Raw genomic sequence first — 14,058 nt, forward strand, 5'->3', positions numbered from 1 at the left:
ATTTGGGATTTGGGATGTGGGAGGTGGATTTGGGATCAGGAAGTGGCACCTGCTCCGGGAAGCTGTCGATGACTGCGAGTTGAGCCCCGAGCTCCCGGCACTGGATCCGGGGGGGATTTGGGATCAGGGATTTGGGACATGGATTGGGATCAAGGACAGGGATTTGGGAGAGTGGATTTAGGATCAGGAATGTAGGATTTAGGATCAGGAATGTGGGATTTGGGATCTGGGAGATGGATTTAGGATCAGAAGTGGCACCTGCTCCGAGAAGCTGTCGATGACTACGAGTTGAGCTGAGACTCCAGCACTGGATCCGAGAGGTGGATTGGGATCAGGATCAGGATCAGGGGCAGGAATTTGGGATCAGGGGCAGGAATTTGGGATCAGGGTCAGGAATTTGGGATCTGGAGATGGATTTGGGATCAGGATTGTGGGATTTGGGATCTGGGAGATGGATTTGGGATCAGGAATGTAGGATTTGGGATCAGGAAGTGGCACCTGCTCCGGGAAGCTGTCGATGACTGCGAGTTGAGCCCCGAGCTCCCAGCACTGGATCCGGGGTGGATTTGGGATCAGGATCGGGATCAGGGGCAGGAATTTGGGATCAGGGGCAGGAATTTGGGATCAGGAATGTGGGATTTGGGATCAGGAAGCGGCACCTGCTCCGGGAAGCTGTCGATGACGGTGAGTTGAGCCCAGCTCCAGCACTGGATCCGGGAGTGGATTTGGGATCAGGATCGGGATCAGGGGCAGGAATTTGGGATCAGGGTCAGGAATTTGGGATCAGGGTCAGGAATTTGGGATCAGGAGGTGGATTTGGGATCAGGAATGTGGGATTTGGGATCAGGAAGTGGCACCTGCTCCGGGAAGCTGTCGATGACTGCGAGTTGAGCCCCGAGCTCCCGGCACTGGATCCGGGGTGGATTTGGGATCAGGATCGGGATCAGGGTCAGGAATTTGGGATCAGGGTCAGGAATTTGGGATGTGGGAGGTGGATTTGGGATCAGGAATGTGGGATTTGGGATGTGGGAGGTGGATTTGGGATCAGGAATGTGGGATTTGGGATGTGGGAGGTGGATTTGGGATCAGGAATGTAGGATTTAGGATCGGAGGCGGCACCTGCTCAGAAGCTGTCGATGACTGCGAGTTGAGCCCAGGCTCCCGGCACTGGATCCGGGGTGGATTTGGGATCAGGATCGGGATCAGGGTCAGGAATTTGGGATCTGGGAGATGGATTTGGGATCTGGAAGCAGCACCTGCTCCGGGAAGCTGTCGATGACTGCGAGTTGAGCCCCGAGCTCCCGGCACTGGATCCGGGGTGGATTTAGGATCAGGATCGGGATCAGGGCAGAATTTGGGATCAGGGTCAGGAATTTGGGATCTGGGAGGTGGATTTGGGATCAGGAATGTGGGATTTGGGATGTGGGAGGTGGATTTGGGATGTGGGAGGTGTCGATGACTGCGAGTTGAGCCCCGAGCTCCCGGCACTGGATCCGGGGTGGATTTGGGATCAGGATCGGGATCAGGGGCAGGAATTTGGGATCTGGAGGTGGATTTGGGGTCAGGAATGTGGGATTTAGGATCTGGAAGCGGCACCTGCTCCGGGAAGCTGTCGATGACTGCGAGTTGAGCCCCGAGCTCCCGGCACTGGATCCGGGGTGGATTTGGGATCAGGATTGGGATCAGGGTCAGGAATTTGGGATCAGGGTCAGGAATTTGGGATGTGGGAGATGGATTTGGGATCAGGAATGTGGGATTTGGGATCAGGAATGTGGGATTTGGGATCAGGAAGTGGCACCTGCTCCGGGAAGCTGTCGATGACTGCGAGTTGAGCCCCGAGCTCCCGGCACTGGATCCGGGGTGGATTTGGGATCAGGATCGGGATCAGGGGCAGGAATTTGGGATCAGGGTCAGGAATTTGGGATCTGGGAGATGGATTTGGGATCAGGAAGTGGCACCTGCTCCGGGAAGGTGTCGATGACTGCGAGTTGAGCCCCGAGCTCCCGGCACTGGATCCGGGGTGGATTTGGGATCAGGATCGGGATCAGGGGCAGGAATTTGGGATCAGGGTCAGGAATTTGGGATCAGGAATGTGGGATTTGGGATGTGGGAGGTGGATTTGGGATGTGGGAGGTGTCGATGACTGCAGAGTTGAGCCCGAGCTCCCGGCACTGGATCCAGGGGATTTGGGATCAGGATCGGGATCAGGGTCAGGAATTTGGGATCAGGGTCAGCAATTTGGGATCAGGGTCAGGAATTTGGGATCAGGAGGTGGATTTGGGATCAGGAATGTGGGATTTGGGATCAGGAAGCAGCACCTGCTCCGGGAAGCTGTCGATGACTGCGAGTTGAGCCCCGAGCTCCCGGCACTGGATCCGGGGTGGATTTGGGATCAGGATCGGGATCAGAGGCAGGAATTTAGGATCAGGGTCAGGAATTTGGGATCAGGAATGTGGGATTTGGGATGTGGGAGGTGGATTTGGGATCAGGAAGCAGCACCTGCTCCGGGAAGCTGTCGATGACTGCGAGTTGAGCCCCGAGCTCCCGGCACTGGATCCGGGGTGGATTCGGGATCAGGATCGGGATCAGGGTCAGGAATTTGGGATCAGGGTCAGGAATTTGGGATCTGGAGGTGGATTTGGGATCAGGAATGTGGGATTTGGGATCTGGGAGATGGATTTGGGATGTGGGAGGTGGATTTGGGTTCTGGAAGCAGCACCTGCTCCGGGAAGCTGTCGATGACTGCGAGTTGAGCCCCGAGCTCCCGGCACTGGATCTGGGATGGATTTGGGATCAGGATTGGGATCAGGGGCAGGAATTTGGGATCTGGAGGTGGATTTGGGATGTGGGAGGTGGATTTGGGATCTGGAAGCGGCACCTGCTCCGGGAAGCTGTCGATGACTGCGAGTTGAGCCCCGAGCTCCCGGCACTGGATCCGGGGTGGATTTGGGATCAGGATCGGGATCAGGGGCAGGAATTTGGGATCAGGGTCAGGAATTTGGGATCAGGAATGTGGGATTTGGGATCAGGAAGCGGCACCTGCTCCGGGAAGCTGTCGATGACTGCGAAGTTGAGCCCCGAGCTCCGGCACTGGATCCGAGGTGGATTTGGGATCAGGATCGGGATCAGGGGCAGGAATTTGGGATCAGGGTCTGGAATTTGGGATCAGGAATGTGGGATTTGGGATGTGGGAGATGGATTTGGGATGTGGGAGGTGTCGATGACTGCGAGTTGAGCCCCGAGCTCCCGGCACTGGATCCGGGGTGGATTTGGGATCAGGATCGGGATCAGGGGTAGGAATTTGGGATCAGGGTCAGGAATTTGGGATCAGGGTCAGGAATTTGGGATCTGGAGGTGGATTTGGGATCAGGAAGCAGCACCTGCTCCGGGAGCTCGTCAGTGACTCGCGAGTTGAGCCCTGAGCTCCCGGCACTGGATCCGGGGTGGATTTGGGATCAGGATCGGGATCAGGGATTTGGGATATGGATTGGGATCAAGGACAGGGATTTGGGAGGTGGATTTGGGATCAGGAATGTGGGATTTGGACGGAATGTGGATTGGGATCAAGTGGCACCTGCTCCGGGAAGCTGTCGATGACTGCGAGTTGAGCCCCGAGCTCCCGGCACTGGATCCGGGGTGGATTTGGGATCAGGATCGGGATCAGGGGCAGGAATTTGGGATCAGGGTCAGGAATTTGGGATCTGGAGGTGGATTTGGGGTCAGGAATGTGGGATTTGGGATGTGGGAGGTGGATTTGGGATGTGGGAGGTGTCGATGACTGCGAGTTGAGCCCCGAGCTCCCGGCACTGGATCCGGGGTGGATTTGGGATCAGGATCGGGATCAGGGTCAGGAATTTGGGATCAGGAATGTGGGATTTGGGATGTGGGAGATGGATTTGGGATCAGGGGCAGGAATTTGGGATCAGGGTCAGGAATTTGGGATGTGGGAGGTGGATTTGGGATCAGGAATGTGGGATTTGGGATCAGGAAGCGGCACCTGCTCCGGGAAGCTGTCGATGACTGCGAGTTGAGCCCCGAGCTCCCGGCACTGGATCCGGGGGGGATTTGGGATCAGGATCGGGATCAGGGTCAGGAATTTGGGATCTGCGAGGTGGATTTGGGATCAGGAATGTGGGATTTGGGATCAGGAAGTGGCACCTGCTCCGGGAAGCTGTCGATGACGGCGAGTTGAGCCCCGAGCTCCGAGCACTGGATCCGGGGTGGATTTGGGATCAGGATCGAGATCAGGGATTTGGGACATGGATTGGGATCAAGGACAGGGATTTGGGAGGTGGATTTGGGATCAGGAATGTGGGATTTGGGATCAGGAAGTGGCACCTGCTCCGGGAAGCTGTCGATGACTGCGAGTTGAGCCCCGAGCTCCCGGCACTGGATCCGGGCTGGATTTGGGATCAGGGATTTGGGATATGGATTGGGATCAAGGACAGGGATTTGGGAGGTGGATTTGGGATCAGGAATGTGGGATTTGGGATCAGGAATGTGGGATTTGGGATGTGGGAGGTGGATTTGGGATCAGGAATTTGGGATTTGGGATCAGGAATGTGGGATTTGGGATCAGGGTCAGGAATTTGGGATGTGGGAGGTGGATTTGGGATCAGGAATGTGGGATTTGGGATCAGGATCGGGATCAGGGTCAGGAATTTGGGATCAGGGTCAGGAATTTGGGATCAGGGTCAGGAATTTGGGATGTGGGAGATGGATTTGGGATCAGGAAGTGGCACCTGCTCCGGGAAGCTGTCGATGACTGCGAGTTGAGCCCCGAGCTCCCGGCACTGGATCCGGGGTGGATTTGGGATCAGGATCGGGATCAGGACCAGGAATTTGGGATCAGGGTCAGGAATTTGGGATCAGGGTCAGGAATTTGGGATCTGGGAGGTGGATTTGGGATCAGGAAGCAGCACCTGCTCCGGGAAGCTGTCGATGACTGCGAGTTGAGCCCCGAGCTCCCGGCACTGGATCTGGGGTGGATTTGGGATCAGGATCGGGATCAGGGGCAGGAATTTGGGATCAGGACCAGGAAAAGGATCAGGGATTTGGGATTTGGGATCAGGAATGTGGGATTTGGGATCAGGAAGCGGCACCTGCTCCGGGAAGCTGTCGATGACTGCGAGTTGAGCCCGAGCTCCCGGCACTGGATCCGGGGTGGATTTGGGATCAGGATCGGGATCAGGACCAGGAATTTGGGATCTGGGAGGTGGATTTGGGATCAGGAATGTGGGATTTGGGATCAGGAAGCGGCACCTGCTCCGGGAAGCTGTCGATGACTGCGAGTTGAGCCCCGAGCTCCCGGCACTGGATCCGGGGGGGATTTGGGATCAGGATCGGGATCAGGACCAGGAATTTGGGATCAGGGTCAGGAATTAGGGATCAGGGTCAGGAATTTGGGATCAGGAATGTGGGATTTGGGATCTGGAAGCGGCACCTGCTCCGGGAAGCTGTCGATGACTGCGAGTTGAGCCCCGAGCTCCCGGCACTGGATCCGGGGTGGATTTGGGATCAGGATCGGGATCAGGGGCAGGAATTTGGGATCAGGGTCAGGAATTTGGGATCAGGGTCAGGAATTTGGGATCAGGAATGTGGGATTTGGGATCAGGAAGCGGCACCTGCTCCGGGAAGCTGTCGATGACTGCGAGTTGAGCCCCGAGCTCCCGGCACTGGATCCGGGGTGGATTTGGGATCAGGATCGGGATCAGGGATTTGGGACATGGATTGGGATCAAGGACAGGGATTTGGGAGGTGGATTTGGGATCAGGAATGTGGGATTTGGGATCAGGAAGCAGCACCTGCTCCGGGAAGCTGTCGATGACTGCGAGTTGAGCCCCGAGCTCCCGGCACTGGCTCCGAGCTCGTTCCCAGCTGGATTTGCCCAGGGAGAAGTAGTAACATTTTCCATGGAAATATTCCCAGTCCCGGGAATTCGGCCCGCAGGGAAAAACTGCAGGGAAAAAAAGGGATAGGGGGGAAAGGGGGGTGGGGTTAGGGGGGATTTATTGGGAAAAAGGGGGATTTTTTTTTAAGGATTCAAAGGGATTTTCCTGAAGGGTTCCATGGGATTTTTCCTGAATTTTACATGGAATTTTTCTGGATTTTACATGGAATTTTTCTGGATTTTAAATGGATTTTTCTGGATTTTAAATGGATTTTTCCCGAATTTTTAATGGATTTTTCCTGAATTTTTAATGGATTTTTCCCAATTTTAATGGATTTTTCCCAGAATTTTAAGTGGATTTTTCCCGAATTTTTAATGGATTTTTCCCAATGGATTTTTCCCAATGGATTTTTCCCAATTTTTAATGGATCTTTCCCAGAATTTTAAGTGGATTTTTCCTGAATTTTTAATGGATTTTTCCCAATGGATTTTTCCCAATTTTTTAATGGATTTTTCCCAGAATTTTAAGTGGATTTTTCCCGAATTTTTAATGGATTTTTCCCAATGGATTTTTCCCAATTTTAATGGATTTTTCCTGAATTTTTAATGCAATTTTCCCAAATTTTTAATGGATTTTTCCCAATGGATTTTTCCCAATTTTTAATGGATTTTTCCAGAATTTTAAGTGGATTTTTCCCAAATTTTTAATGGATTTTTCCCAACGGATTTTTCCCAATTTTTAATGGATTTCTCCCAAAACTTTTAATGGATTTTTCCCAAGTTTTAAATGGGATTTTTCCCGAATTTTATATGGAATTTTCCCAATTTTTCAATGGAATTTTCCCAACTTTAAATGGGATTTTTTTCCCCCAAATTTTAAATGGAATTTTCCCAATTTTAAAATGGAATTTTCCCGAATTTTCAATGGTTTTTTTCCCAAATTTTAAATGGAATTTTCCCACATTTTAACTGGAATTTTCCCAAAGAATTCCCTGGGATTTTTCCCTGAATTTTAAATGGAATTTTCCCAACTTTAAACAGGATTTTTCCCAGATTTTCAACAGAATTTTCCCACATTTTAACTGGAATTTTCCCAAAGAATTCCCTGGGATTTTCCCTGAATTTTAAATGGGAGTTTTCCCAAATTTTAAATGGGATTTATCCCAAATTTTAAGTGGATTTTTCCCAAATTTTCAATGGGATTTTTCCCAAATTTTAAACAGAATTTCCCCAAATTTTAACTGGAATTTTCCCAAATTTTCAACAGAATTTTCCCACATTTTACCTGGAATTTTCCCAAAGAATTCCTTGGGATTTTTCCCGAGGGGAACTTGGGAAGGAATCCTAGGGGGGAATTTTGGGAATCCTGGGGATGAGGGGGAGGATTTTGGGGATTTTGGGGGATTTTTGGGATTCCAGAACTTCAGAAAATTCCAAGAAATTCCAAGAAATTCCAGGAAATTCCAGGAAATTCCAGGAAATTCCAGGAGGGACTCACGGAGCGAATCCCGGTTGGAAAAGTTGAGCTCCCGTTGAGGTTTCAGCTCCCGGAGTTGGGAAGAGAGGCCGGAAACTGGGAAAGAATTCCAGGAAAAATCTCATTAATTGGGGGGTTTTCCAAGGGGGAAAAACATTCCCAGGAATTTGGGGATGGGGGATGGGGGGAATTGGGGGATTTGGGGGAATTTTGGGATTTAAGGGGAATTTTGGGATTTGGGGAAATTTTGGGATTTAGGGAATTCTGGGATTTGGGGAATTTTCCTGGGATTTGGGATTTTGGGGGAATTTTAGGGGATTTAGGGAATTTTGGGATTTTATGGGTGGAATTTGGGATTTTAAGGGAATTTTGGGATTTAGGGGAATTTAGGATTTTGGGGGAACCTTCTGGGATTTTGGGATTTTGGGAGGGAATTTTCCTGGAATTTTGGGATTTGGGGGGGGAATTTTGGGGATTTAGGGGAATTCTCCTGGAATTTTGGGATTTTGGGGAAATTCTAGCATTTGGGGAGATTAGGAATTAAGGGGATTTTGGGATAGAATTTGGGATTTAGGGGAATTTTGGGATTTTGGGGGAATTTTGGGACTTTTAGGGAATTTTGGGGATTTTGGGGGAATTTTGGGATTTTAGGGAATTTTGGGATTTAGGGGGGGAATTTTGGGATTTAGGGGGTGGAATTCACCTGGAATTTTGGGATTTTGAGGTGAAATTCTCTTGGAATTTGGGATTTAGGGAGGGAATTTGGGATTTTGGGGGAATTCTCTTGGAATTTGGGATTTTGGGGGGTGGAATTTGGGATTTAGGGGGGGAATTTTGGGATTTTGGGGGGGAATTTTGGGATTAGGGAGGGAATTTGGGGATTTGGGGGGTGAAATTAAGGAATTAAATGGGATTTTGGGATGGGAATTGGGGATTTGGGGGGAAATTTTGGGATTTGGGGGGGAAATTTTGGGATTTGGGGGGGGAATTTTGGGATTTGGGGGGGAATTCTCCTGGAATTTGGGATTTTGGGAGGGAATTTTCCTGGAATTTTGGGATTTTGGGGGGGAAATTTTGGGATTTTGGGGGGAAATTCGGGTTAGGGGGGAATTTTGGGATTTGAGGAGGGAATTTTGGGATTTAGGGGGGGAATTTTCTTGGAATTTTGGGATTTTGAGGTGAAATTCTCTTGGAATTTGGGATTTAGGGAGGGAATTTGGGATTTTGGGGGGGAATTCTCTTGGAATTTGGGATTTTGGGGGGTGGAATTTGGGATTTTGGGGGGAATTTTGGGATTTTGGGAATTTTGGAGATTTAGGAGGGGGATTTAGAAATGAAGGAATTAAAGGGGATTTTGGGGGGGAATTTTGGAATTTAGGGAGGGAATTTTGGGATTTGGGGGGGAATTTTGGGATTTAGGGAGGGAATTTTAGGATTTGGAGAGATTTTGGGATTTAGGGGGGGAATTTTGGGATTTGGGGGGGGGAATTAAGGAATTAAAGGGGATTTTGGGGTGAAAATTTGGGATTTTGGGGGGGAATTTTGGGATTTTAGGGGGAAATTCAGGATTTTAAGGGTGGAATTTTGGGATTTTGGGGTGGGAAATTTGGGATTTGAGGGGGAAATTTGGGATTTAGGGACTATTTTACCTCTGGCAAGGGCCAGGCTGGAGAGGAAGAGGTTGAGGAGGAAGGAGAGGCCGAGCAGGAGCCAAAAAGGGAGGGAAGAGCGGAGAAAACTCCGGAGAAAACCCCGGTCTGGGGGGGAAATAAATGAAATATTCATTAAATAGTAAAAAAATAGCAATTAAAATTAATAAAATAGTAATTAATTCATGTTCTGTTCATTTTGAGTTAATCAATTAGTAAGTATAAATATAAATTAAAATAAAAATTTAACTAAAGATGCAAATAAAATCAAAAATAAAACATAAAAATTTAACTCAAAATACAAATAAAATAAAATAAATTAAATATTCATTCAAAATTAATAAAATAACAATTAAAAATTAATAAAATAGCAATTAAAAATTAATAAAATTGCAATTAATGAATGTGCTGTTCATTTTGAATTAATTAACTAGTAAGTATAAATATAAATTTAAATAAAAATTTAAATAAAAATGCAAATAAAATGAAAAATAAAATATAAGTATACTTATATGTAAGTAATATAGTAATAAATATATATAAAATAGATATAAATATAAAAAATACATAAATATAAAAAATGTATATAAAATATAGGCAAACATAAAATATATATAAATATATATAAATATATAAAAAATATATAAATATATATATTTACATGATATATCTTTGGGAAATAAATTAAATAATCATTAAATATTAATAAAATATGGGGGAAATAAATTAAATAATCATTAAATATTAATAAAATAACAATTAAAAATTCATAAAATAGCAATTAATGAATGTGCTGCTCATTTTGCATTAATTACTTAATTTATAAGTATAATAAAATAGCAATTAATGAATGTTCTACTAATTTTGCATTAATTAGTTAATTTATTAGTATAAATGTAAGGTTAAATGGAAATTTAAATAAAGATAAGAATAAAATGAAAAATAAAATATAAATATAAAAAATATAAATATAAATATGTTTATATGTAAGTAATAACATAAAAACTAAAAATATATATCTTATATATAAATATATATTATATATAATCTATAAAAATACATAGGAAAGTAATTAATATTATCCAATTATTAATAAATAGTTAATTAAGGGTATATAGTAATAAAAAGTAATTAATACTAATGTAATAAAGTTAAATAAATAAAAATTAAGAATATACTAATTAATAATAAGTAAATTAATTAATAATAAGAATTAATTTAAACCAATCAAATCAGAATTAAATGTTCATTAAAATTAATTAAAATTAATTAAATAAAAACTAACAAATTTAATTCTATATCAACCAAAAGTTAATTATTATGTAATTGTTAATAAACAATTACTTAAAGTTATATAGTAATAAAGCATAATTATAACATGAATAAAGCTAATTAAATAAAAAATGAAATAAATACAAATATATTATTATAAATTAATTTATTAATATATTTTAACTAATGTATTTTATATAATATATAATTAATATGTTAATTAAAATATATTGATATGTTAATCAATTAAAAGTATATTAATTAATAATAAGTAAATTAATTAATAATTAATAAACTGAAGTAACAATAAATGAGATTTTTAATTAATAATTAATAAACTGAACCAAAATAACAATAAATGAGATTTTGAGTCATAAAATAATTTAAATAATTTACAAAATAAAGGAAAGGGAAAGGAAATTCCCAGATTTTTCCAGCCCTGTTGACCAAAGGGTTAATGAATAACCAGGAATTTGGGGATTCAACAACCAAGAAGGGAATGGGGGAGGGGGGAAATTCAGGGATTTGCCTTGAAAATTCCTGGGGAAAAAAACCTGGAATTTGGGTTTGAAATCCTGGGAAAAAATCCTGGAATTTGGGGTTAAAATTTGGGGGAAAAAATATCAAAAAATTCTGGAATTTTCCTTGAAAATTTGGGGGAAAAAATCTTGGAATTTGGGTTTAAAATCCCCCCAAAAATCCTGGAATTTCCCTTTAAAATCCAAAAAAATTCCCCCAAAAAAGTCCTGGAATTTCTCCTTGAAAATCCCAGAAAATTCCCTGAAAAAAACTGGAATTTCCCTTCAAAATCCTGGGATAAAAAACCCTAAAAAATCCTGGAATTTCCTTTAAAATCCAGGGAAAAAATCCTGGAATTTCCTTTTAAAATCCTGAGAAAAAAAATCCTGGAATTTCCCTTTAAAATCCCAAGAAAAAAAGTCCTGGAATTTCCCTTTAAAATCCTGGAAAAAAAAACCAAAAAATCCTGGAATTTCCCTTTAAAATCCCAGAAAATCCCCCCAAAAAATCCTGGAATTTCTCCTTTAAAATCCTGAGAAAAAATCCTGGAATTTCCCTTTAAAATCCTGAGAAAAAATCCTGGAATTTCCCTTGAAAATCTTGGAAAAAAACCCCCCAAAAATCCTGGAATTTCTCATTAAAATCCTGGTAAAAAATCCCACAAAATCCTGGAATTTCCCTTTAAAATCCCAAGAAAAAAAATCCTGGAATTTCCTTTTAAAATCCTGAGAAAAAAAATCCTGGAATTTGCCTTTAAAATCCAAAAAAATTCCCCCAAAAAATCCTGGAATTTCCCTTTAAAATCCTGAGAAAAAAAATCCTGGAATTTCCATTTAAAATCCCAGAAAAAACCTCCAAAAAATCAAACCCAAAAAAATCCTGGAATTTCTCTTTGAAAATCCTGGAAAATCCCCCCAAAATCCTGGAATTTCTCCTTGAAAATCCCAGAAAATTCCCTGAAAAAAACTGGAATTTCCCTTTAAAATCCTGGGAAAAAAACCCCAAAAATCCTGGAATTTCCCTTAAAAATCCTGGGAAAAAAAATCTGGAATTTCCCTTTAAAATCCAGGGAAAAAATTCTGGAATTTCTCTTTAAAATCCCCCCAAAAAAACCCAAAAAATCTGGAATTTCCCTTTAAAATCCAGGGAAAAAATCCTTGAATTTCTCTTCAAACTCCTGATAAAAAATCCTGGAATTTCCCTTTAAAATCCTGGGATAAAAACCCATAAAAAATCCTGGAATTTCCCTTTAAAATCCCAAAAAATCCCCCAAAACTCCTGGAATTCACCTGTGAAGTCCCTGAGGTCGTGGTGCAGCTGCTCCTCTTCCTCCATCCTGGAAAAATCTGGGAAAAGGGGATAAAAAAAAAATAAATCTGGGAATGAGGGAGAAAAGAAGGAAAAAAAACCCAAAAAAAAGCAAAAAAAAAGGGGATTTTTGATCCCTGGAATCAAAAAAAACCCTCTTGGAATGGTTTAAAAATTAAAAATTAACCCAAAGTGGTTTTTTTTTTATTTAAGGTCGATTTGTCCTGGGAAAACAACAAAAAAAATTGGGATTGGGGCCAATTTTTGGGAATTCTGGGGAAAAAAAAGGAGGTTTTTGGGGTTTATTGGAGATTTTTGGGGTTTTTTTTGGGGTGGGAAAGTGGAAAATTGGGAATGAAAGGGGGGGGGAAATTGGGAATAAAATTTTTATCCCCAAAATTCCCCTTTTTTTCCCACCATTTTCCCCCCCAAAATCCCTCTTTTAATCCAATTTTCCCCCCTAAATTCCCTCTTTTATTCCAATTTTCCCCCAAACTCCTTTTTTCCCCACATTTTTATCCCAAATAATTCCTCTTTATTCCAATTTTCCCCCCCAAATCCCTCTTTTATCCCAATTTCCCCCCCAAAATCCCTCTTTTATTCCATTTTTTCCCCCTAAAATCCCTCTTTATCCCCATTTTTATCCCCCAAATCCCTCTTTTTTCCCCCATTTTTCCCCTTCCCAGGAGGAGGAAGAAGAGGAAGAGGAGGAGGAAGAGGAAAAGGCGGAAAAGAAGAGGAAAAAAAGGAGGAAGAGAAGAGAAGGAGGAGGAGGAGGAAAAGAAGAGGAAGAGGAGGAGGAAAAAGAGAAGGAGGAGGAGGAAAAGGAGAGGAAGAGAAGGAGGAGGAGAAGAAGAGGAAAATAAGGAGGAAAAAGAGGAAAAGGAGGAGGAAGAGAAGAGGAAAAGAAGAGGAAGAGAAGGAGAAGGAAGAAAAAGAGAAGGAGGAAGAGGAGAAGGAGGAAGAGGAAAAAAGAGGAAGAGGAGAAAACGGAGGAGGCAGAAAAGAAGAGGAAAAAAAGGAGGAAGAAGAGAAGGAAAGAGGAGAAGGAGGAGGAAAAGAAGAGGAAGAGAAGGAAAAGGAGAAGGAGGAAGAGGAGAAGGAGAGGAAGAAAAAGGTGAAGAGGAAGAGGAAAAAAAAGTGGAAGAAAAGGAGGAAGAAGGGAAGGAAGAGGCAAAGGAGGAGGAAAAGAAGAGGAAGAAAAGGATGAAGTGAAGAGGAAGAGGAAAAGAAGAGGAAGAGAAGGAGGAAGAGGAAAAGAAGAGGAAGAAAAAGATGAAGTGAAGAGGAAAAGAAGGAGGAAGAGGAGAAGGAAAAGAGGCAAAGGAGGAGGAAGAGAAGCAGGAGGAGGAAAAGAAGAGGAAGAAAAGGGTGAGGTGAAGAGGAAGAGGAAAAGAAGAGGAAGAGAAGGAGGAAGAGGAGAAGGAAAAGAGGGAAAGGAGGGGGAAGAGCCCCCTGGGGGTACCTGAGGGGCTCCCGCCGCCATTTTGGTGCCCCCCCCAACAACTCCGCCGGTTGCCATGGCAACCCTCCCGCGTGACGTCACTTCCCGAAAGGTACCTGGGGGGGGGAGAGGCTCAAAATGGCCCAAGAGGCCCCTGAGGGAGGTCGGGAGAGGGTGAAGCTTCAAAATCTTCGCGATGATGAATTTATTTATAATAAAAATATTTTTTGGGGGGTGGTTTTGAGGCTTTTTTTGACCTCCTCCCCCGAATTCGCGTGCCCGTTAAGTTTGTCCCTCTCGCGGCCACCGTCGCGCTTCGCCCGGAACTACAAAAATGGCGCCCTGCGTGGCTTCGCCTCGCGTTTGATTGACAGACAAATTCACCAATCGCAGAGCGGGATTTTTGGCGCCGCCGAGAGGACAGCCAATAGGAGGGGAGGACGTATGGGTAAGCCCCGCCCACGACGTGTGGGCGGTGAGGGCGGGGCGGGCGGGGAGG

At 44.1% G+C, this 14,058-nt stretch overlaps 1 protein-coding gene across 18 annotated transcripts; it reads right to left on the bottom strand.

Moving 5' to 3' along the window:
• Positions 1-559: 559 nt before the first annotated feature.
• On the bottom strand, positions 560-12,491 carry LOC126642849 (hepatic lectin-like). Of its 18 annotated transcripts, none has more exons than XM_050320814.1 (7): positions 12,097-12,490; positions 9,017-9,124; positions 7,389-7,463; positions 5,625-5,956; positions 4,936-5,102; positions 3,575-3,768; positions 811-857 (listed from the first exon to the last, which is right to left on the bottom strand). In XM_050320814.1, exons 1-6 carry the CDS (start codon positions 12,140-12,142, stop codon positions 3,720-3,722), a joined length of 777 nt encoding a protein of 258 aa, XP_050176771.1. In that variant the 5' UTR covers positions 12,143-12,490; the 3' UTR covers positions 811-857; positions 3,575-3,719. The 18 variants fall into 18 exon arrangements, with proteins under 18 accessions (XP_050176779.1, XP_050176776.1, XP_050176782.1 ...); XM_050320811.1 differs by lacking the exons at positions 811-857; positions 3,575-3,768 and adding exons at positions 1,751-1,798; positions 3,998-4,158 and having other exon boundaries at positions 4,743-5,102; positions 12,097-12,491; XM_050320816.1 differs by lacking the exon at positions 811-857 and adding an exon at positions 3,211-3,380.
• Positions 12,492-14,058: the final 1,567 nt, after the last annotated feature.

Source organism: Myiozetetes cayanensis, unplaced genomic scaffold (genome assembly GCF_022539395.1).
Source record: "Myiozetetes cayanensis isolate MyiCay16 unplaced genomic scaffold, myiCay2020 scf257, whole genome shotgun sequence".
Classification (NCBI taxonomy): domain Eukaryota; kingdom Metazoa; phylum Chordata; class Aves; order Passeriformes; family Tyrannidae; genus Myiozetetes; species Myiozetetes cayanensis.

Coding starts and splice junctions, on each gene's coding strand:
- LOC126642849 (XM_050320812.1), bottom strand. CDS start 12,142: ATGGAGGAAGAGGAGCAGCTGCACCACGACCTCAGGGACTTCACAG. Junction 5,957..7,388: donor TTCCAACCGGGATTCGCTCC/GTGAGTCCCTCC, acceptor TTTTCCCTGCAG/TTTTTCCCTGCGGGCCGAAT. Junction 5,103..5,624: donor TCGACAGCTTCCCGGAGCAG/GTGCCGCTTCCT, acceptor TTCCCGGAGCAG/GTGCCGCTTCCTGATCCCAA.